The sequence below is a fragment of the Narcine bancroftii genome, unplaced genomic scaffold, assembly GCF_036971445.1.
Source record: "Narcine bancroftii isolate sNarBan1 unplaced genomic scaffold, sNarBan1.hap1 Scaffold_545, whole genome shotgun sequence".
Classification (NCBI taxonomy): domain Eukaryota; kingdom Metazoa; phylum Chordata; class Chondrichthyes; order Torpediniformes; family Narcinidae; genus Narcine; species Narcine bancroftii.
In genome coordinates this window covers 41,828-49,688 of record NW_027212083.1, presented here as the reverse complement: position 1 = coordinate 49,688, position 7,861 = coordinate 41,828, and the positions used below count along the sequence as shown (strand labels likewise).

At 42.7% G+C, this 7,861-nt stretch overlaps 1 protein-coding gene across 1 annotated transcript in view; it reads left to right on the top strand.

Annotated features, from left to right (window-relative positions):
* The first annotated feature begins 34 nt into the window (after positions 1-34).
* Positions 35-7,861, top strand: part of LOC138750986 (RNA-binding protein 4B-like) — a 39,505-nt gene continuing 31,678 nt past the window's right edge. Inside the window, exon 1 of the mRNA XM_069913079.1 lies at positions 35-779. Within this exon, the coding sequence (XP_069769180.1) occupies positions 491-779 (289 nt within the window). The 5' untranslated portion in view covers positions 35-490. The remainder of the gene's footprint in view (positions 780-7,861) is intronic.

Here is a 7,861-nt window from a genome sequence, read left to right as displayed (position 1 = left end):
TGGGTCAAAAACTGGAGGGGAGGTCGACTATTGCACAAGTATATATGGTGCGTATTTTTTACCTATTATTTACATTTTTAAGTTTACCTTATTTTGCTGGTTGCTTGAATTCTGGATACCAGGGTTTTTACTGTATTATATTTTCAATTCCCTTTGTACATGTGATTATTGTGTGTGCAGTGTGCTGTTTTGTTGGGCTGTGTATGTGCAGTTAATTTTTTTTTAAACTTGAAGCATCCTACCGTGTTCAGTATATCTGAATTCAAGCTATTTGCACAGATACAAGTTTGCTGAATGGCATTTTTAGTTTGGAAATCTAGATCATAAGGTTATCCTGGCCCATTGCGTTGCCATTTTCTCAGGATGTGAACGTAAAATGCAAAATCCTATGCTTTTATTTTGCGTGTTTTTGGCAGATATCTAACACCAGAAGTTACATACCTAACCTCAGTATATCCTTGTCCTTCACCAGAACTATGGCTTTGTGCACATGAAGGACAGGGATGCAGCAAAGCAAGCGATTGAGAACCTGCACCACTATAAGCTTCATGGAGTCTTCATTAATGTAGAGGCCAGCAAGAGTGGATCCAAGTCTTCCACCAAACTTCACGTTGGTAACGTGGGTTGTGGTTGCACCAGCCAGGAGCTGCAGGCCAAGTTTGAGGAGTATGGAACAGTTCTGGAATGTGACATCGTTAAGGACTATGCTTTTGTGCACATGGAGAGGAGTGAGGATGCCATGGAAGCCATCCGGGGACTTGATGGCACAGAATTCAAAGGTGAAATCCCTGGTATTAGATGGCGGGTGCTTTGTTCTGTGGAAATACACCAATTGAGTGTCTATGCGTGTACCCTTCCAAATTCTCTAAATTCTTGGCATAACATCTAGCATGTTCTGTTAAATTTTCATTTTTTTTTATTTCCAGCACGGTAGAAGCCCATTTTTGGCCATTTAAACCTGTGCTGCCCAATAACACCCAAATTAACCTCCAATCCTCAAAGATGGTGGGAGCAAATGAGAGCACCCGGAGGAATCCCACCCAGACACGAGGAGAGCACACAAACTCCTTACAGACAGCATCGGATTCGAACCCAGATCGCTGGCACTGTAATGGCGTGCTAATCGTGCTGCCCCATGGCCAACTGAAATCTTGACTAAAAATTAGTCTACGGCTGCGTGTAAGAGGGCTTTTCGATTCTGTGTTAGGTGTTTATAAGTGTGAATACTTTCAGTATAAAACATTTAATAAAAACTTCAGGCCAGTACATCTGTTGGAATGTGAGGAACTTGTTGAGCGCTCTCTGGAAGATTGCTCACCCTGCTTTGTTTTAATCTTTGGCTTGGCTTCGCGGACGAAGATTTATGGAGGGGGTAAATGTCCACGTCAGCTGCAGGCACGTTTGTGGCTGACAAGTCCGATGTGGGACAGGCAGACACGGTTGCAGCGGTTGCAGGGGAAAATTGGTTGGTTGGGGTTGGGTTTTGGGTTTTTCCTCCTTTGCCTTTTGTCAGTGAGGTGGGCTCTGCGGTCTTCTTCAAAGGAGGTTGCTGCCCGCCAAACTGTGAGGCGCCAAGATGCACGGTTTGAGGCGATATCAGCCCACTGGCGGTGGTCAATGTGGCAGGCACCAAGAGATTTCTTTAGGCAGTCCTTGTACCTTTTCTTTGGTGCACTTCTGTCACGGTGGCCAGTGGAGAGCTCGCCATATAACACGATCTTGGGAAGGCGATGGTCCTCCATTCTGGAGACGTGACCCACCCAGCACAGCTGGATCTTCAGCAGCGTGGACTCGATGCTGTCGACCTCTGCCATCTCGAGTACTTTAATAGCCTTTAAGTTAATAAGCATCCATGAGGGAATCAGTCTGGTCTTCTGTCTATTTTTTTTTAAAAATCACCACACCAATTTGACACTACCCAACTAAATGATAACTGCATGCTCGCTGAAATTGTGCATTAGTTGCTTTCTTTCTTGCCTCCATTATTGGATCACTCTGATTTGACTACAACTATAACTGAAGTTTTATCAATGTATACACACGGCCATTGAGCGCAAGTTAGAGCTGTCCTTCGTCCATGTCCACTGAGTTGTCCTTGGGATGACCAATAAAGCTAAGTAGATTGGGTACGGGGAAAATGAATTGGTTTTTACCAGATCTGATACCTAATAACCTCTTCTGAGATGCTTACATATCAAGAAGGTATTGTTGCACTGTATTTGTGCGGTGGTTACAGGATGTGATTGTTTAATAATCTTGCCAAGCTCTTTGCACAGATATTTCCAGCTAGCCAAGATGCTGTTCAACCACACCATGGATTTGCTGGTCATTGCCAGTTTGTTGGCTGTTGTTAACTTTTGAATGCTTTTCAGTAGCCTTTCCTCTCCTTTTTTTTTCCCCTCTTGAGTGTTCACTGACATCTTGTAAGCTTGACAGCGAGGGAAGGTTTTCAAAGCTTGCAGAGGAATCTGGGCCAGCTGGAAAAATGGCAGATGGCATTTAATGCAGACCAGTGTGAAGTGTTGCATTTGGGAAGGACAAATCAAGAAAGGTCGTGCGTGGTAAATGGTCAGGCACTGAGGAGTGTGTTAGAACACCGGGATCTGGGAATACAGGTACATAATTCCCTGAAAGCTCCATCACGGGTAGATAGGGTTGTAAAGAGGGCTTTTGGCACACTGTCCTTCATAAATCAAAAAAACGAGTTGTACCTCTCTTATCTGTGGTCCGGCACGCTTGAATCTGCTGCCATTAGCACAAACTCCTGACAGCGCGAGACTCTAATCCCGATTGCGGCAGATTCAACCTTTACAATGCCGGTGATTGGGACCAGGGTTTGAGTCCTGCACTGTCTAAGGAGTTAGTACTATCCTGATCACTGGTGCTGTAAAGGCATTGTGCTAACCATGTTGCCCCAGTCTTATTTCCTATTTTAAGCTTTTCCTCTTTCAGGCATTTTATGTGGTTTGGCAATGGCCAGGTCCTGACGTCACCAGATTAAAGAAGTACAGCCTATGCCTGTTTTGGTCCTAATTAGCTCCTTTCACACTTGCAAGTGATCCCAGGAATTAAGGGTCTAGTGTGAAAGGAAAATCTCAACACCAACCTGAGATGACGTTATCTGGCGCTAGTACAATCCCTAGCGTCTGCAGACGCCAGCGTTGCAATTGGGCAAGTGTAGAATGGGCAATTGCATTCTGGGATAGAAATGACCCAAATTTTTGCGAGAGTGCAGGAATTTGAAGGAAGAAAGGATTAAAATGAAGGTATAAACTTTACCGTGGAAAAGCTGCAGTGAGAGAGAGAGGGGGGGAATACATAGCAATAGCGGACAATTTTTAAACAGGATGAGGAAAAGTGATGGCAGAACCGACTTCCCTGAATGTAGTGCGGCAGAGAAACCCCTCCAGAAGTACTCGTGCATGCAGTCCTTTCTCTGCCGCACAGAATTCTGGGAGGGCGGGTCCACCATTACTTTTTCCCATGGTATTTATATATATAATTGCACTCTAGAGTGAAGCCAACTTTCCCACACTGTATAAATTGTGCGACAAAGCGTTAGCAACTTTCCCATGCGGTTTAAAAAATAGTCTGCTATTGCTAGCACTTTTCCATGGTCGACACATCAACGGGAGGTGCTGAAGGGCTCATACTGTGCTGTACATAAAGAATAATTTTTATAATTAGGCATGATCAATTTTGTTTGAATATAAGATCATAACACATTGATCAGGGTTTAGGGCAGGCCACCATCGTTCGATGTGTCATTACGCCATTGGTAGAAGGTAGAGCCATCCTAACCCTGGGGATGGCTCCTTGCAAATGTGAACATGCGCATTGTTCCAGTTAAGAGTGTAAACAGGAAAAATGCCGTTCCTATGCTGGGACACTGAAGAGCTGATTTAGTGGGACGCAAGTGTAAAAGGGGCTTGTGTTCTCTGGTGTGGCGACACTACAGCTAGGCTCTTGGTTTCAGCTGCTGTAGCTTGCCTCTTTGTCAAATCCAAAGTCTTTTCATTGCCAGCTGTATTCTAAATTTCTTTTGCAAGCTGCAATGGAATTTGCACATATCTCGTCCACGCTCTCTTTCAAGGCATTATTTATGTTTGAATTACTGTTTTGTGTTTAAAGTTTAGAAATCCTGCAAATGGGGATCGTGTTTATGAAAAGAGTGTGTGGATGTACTGTCAAATTCTTTGATAATTCCAACATTGCAATATAAGCTTCGAAAACAACAGTGGAGAAATGCCTATGTCTCTTTTTCATGAAATTGAGGGATGGCTATTGTCCAGAGCAGGGGTGGCCAAACCTTTTTGGTTGTGGGCCACATGCAGGAAAATATAAGGAGTCAAGGGTCAAACGTTATTAAGCCCAGCAGTTTTCAACCAGTTACACTAGACCAGAAACCCCTGTGCCATCAAAAATTCATTTTTCTGTCAAACTATATGACACTACTGAACAGTTTAACTGTTGATAGTACAGTAGTTTTTTGGTTTGCTCATATTACAGTAGATAGTCTCTTTCTGCTGCTCTTTAAATACAATAAAATTCTTTAAAATATTCAAAAAGCTGGCTGCAAAATAAGAACAGGAGAAAAGATAAAGAAAGAGACCAGGCAGTTTCCAATGTTCCTGCATAGCTCTCTGTGAGTACAGTTTGTGGCTTGTGTGAATCTGTAGATAGGTCACTAAAGTTAATATTCCTTGCAAATTGAACAAAACACTTTCCCTTGACTTCTGTGGAAAAGGTATTCATTTTCCCACCATGTCTGGAAATTTTTGGCACTCCCTTGCTATTTTTTCTTTTCAATTTGACCATGTTCAATCAACTGAGGTAAATGTTTTATTGAGTAATATTGCAATGATGGTCTAGTACAGTGGTTCTCAACCTTTTCCATCCATACCATCTTGGGTAATCCCTTATTAACTACAGAGCACCTATAGCATCCTATACTCTGTGGTTAGTAAGGGATTACTTAAGGTGGTTTATGGGGTGGAAATTGAGAACCATTAGTCTAGTCCTTGTTAAAAATGGCAGTGTCATCTAGTGTTGAAGCTGAGAAGTGCAATGTACATACAATGTTCTAATAGGCCATATTCCATTTTATTTTTGCAGTTGGCCCATGGGCTGTAGTTTGGCCACCCCCAACCAGAGTAACCCCTCTGAGCATTAGGGAGGCTGAAACTTACTACAAACTACATTTTTCCCCTAGCTACTGAATGTTGTCTCCCAGCAAATATCTCATAAATTGCATGTTAGAGTTGATACCAAGTTGAGCTTTGACTGCTGACATTCATGCCACTCCTAATTGTACCCCTTTTCCTTTCTGTAATGTCTGTATTTTGCCCAGAATAAGATTGAGACCTGGTTGAACTTCACTCCAATGTCTCTGTTATGGGATGTGGGCTCTTGATAAATCTGTGTAAGGCTTACTAATTATATATGTAGAACTTGGTACTTCTGTCTAGGGCTAGGAGACCCTTATCTCATCCAGACTACCTCAACTTCCTACATTCTATTATTCCTTACCTCTCCTTATCTTATTCATACGGTGGGCTCACTGATCCTGTCGAAAAGACTAGAAGGTTCTTATCTTACTCAGACTGATTCTGCTTTCTGCATTCTAATATCCATGTCTCATCCTGTTTGTCCTGGCTTCATTCATTTACTCATGTATTAATTTTTGTTGCTTCATATTCATATTTGTATATCAGTTTTTATCATCTCTCACAATCCTCACTTTTCTTTTAGATCAGTAATACTGATCTCTCACATTGATCAGTGTTATTGATCTCTTACAATGGTCAGTGTTACTGGTCTCTTACAATCCTCACTTTTCTTTTAGATCAGTATTACTGATGTCTTTAAATGAAAATGTCTTACTTGACAACTTGGTGTTTTTCCCAGCTGGTCAATAAATGGACTGCAGTCTCAGTATCTTCAGATGAAAGTTGGGAAACACACATCCTTTGGGTGATTGTGTTCTGGCGAGGGGGACGATGAATTAAGAACAGTACACAGTCTTTAGGCAGGGGAGCACCACAATGGTCAGAATAGCGAGTCCAGCTGCTATAAGGGCTGTGGGTATCAGACTCCAGTTACCGATTTAAAAAGTCTAGTCCATCCCACACCGGACCAAGGTTGCCAAGTCTGTACCTGGGCATGGGAACCTTTTCGAACTCCTGAAGAAATGTCTTTAACCGCCTGACCGTTGTGAGCATTGTCCTTAGTCAGTCTTTCACAAACGCTGCCTTCAGCAGCCAACGAGTAATCGAGAGCCAGGCGGTTCCGTTGAATTGTGGCTCGTATCTGCCGTTCCTCTTCAGCCCTGAAACTCAGTGCCACCGATCTCCGTTTGATGATGGTGTTTAAGGCTGTCTGGAGTCTGATTAAACGATTTAAATGCTAAGCAGCTTTAGAGTTCTGTAGCAGCTCACGTCGTTTGTAACTGGTGCTCCCCTTAACGGGGTGGTGTTTGTCATTCTGAATGTATGAGAGACCCAAAGGATGTTTGAGAAGAGACCAAGTTGGAGAGGATTGTTTCTTATCGTTTAACCCGTGTGTTGCAGCTTGTCTGTTAAGCTTAGTATGAGTATCAGTGAGGTTGTGAGTAGAAGCCAGTCTGTGTGCATTAGCATATGTATTAACTCTATCTCTGCCACATGTACAATGCTGACTACCATTCTGTCTGTCTTCATCCCGCCATCTCCTTTGTGCTGTGCCTTTAGAACTCCTATCTTTAATACTTGTGTAGGCTAAAATACAAATTAAATCTATTCCAGTAAAGCTGTTGAGTTCCCCTGGTCCGTGTTGAAATCCCTTGTTAACCCATATCCCACTATGACTATACATTATATCTATGCTTTGTCTACATTCTAAAGGTAAAAAATTGTGACTTCTGCTGCCCCTATTCCAGGAGGACTTAATACATAGTGAGTAATTAAATGGAGTCCCAGAAATTGGGAGGCAGCAATTAAACAATACAGTAAATGATAGAAAGAATACAGTAAATGATAAAAACAACATTATGGCACTTTATCCCGACGTAGTGCAACTTTGAGATCAGAAGGATGAAGGACTGCACGCCAGGTGGAGGGTAGATTATCAATGTTGTTATTCTGTGGTTCAGTAGCTGGTTTAATTCGTTGGATGTGGGTCCAAGCCTTTTTCTTTCATTCGCACGGCAGTGTCTGTAATTAAAAGTACACAATAGGGGCCATCCCAGACAAGTTTAAGTTGGTTATCTTGCCATGATTTGACATAAACCCAATCACCCGGTTTAATAGAATGAATAGGATACTCCATGGGCCGGCGTTTGAGCTAATAAGCCCTTCTGTCTTAATTCATGGAGAGAAGTAGACAGCCCCTGTAAAAATTTAGAAATATATTAGTCGTTAGCTTCAGGGATAGGGGTATCAGTGTGGAATCCCATGTAAGGAAGACCAAACATCATTTCATATGGTGAGACTGCAAGGTCCTTACGAGGGGCTGTGCGAGTTCGAATTAGAGCTAAGGGTAAAGATTTAATCCAAGAGAGGCCAGTCTCCTCATGAAGTCGAGTGAGCTGATTTTTCAAGGTTTGATTCATTCGTTCAACACGGCCTGAGCTTTGGGGGTGCCACGGGGTATGTAGTTGCCAGTCAATTCCCAGTCTCTTGCATACACCCTGGAGTACCTGAGAGGTAAAATGTGTACCTCGATCCGAGTCAATGGTTTGAATCATACCATATCGTGGAATCACAGATTCTATTAGTATTCTGATAACGGTGCTGGCACGATTATTAGGGGTCGGGAAAGCCTCAACCCATTGTGTGAAATGATCTACCATCACCAGGAGGTGTTTGTAAGTTCCTATCTTAGG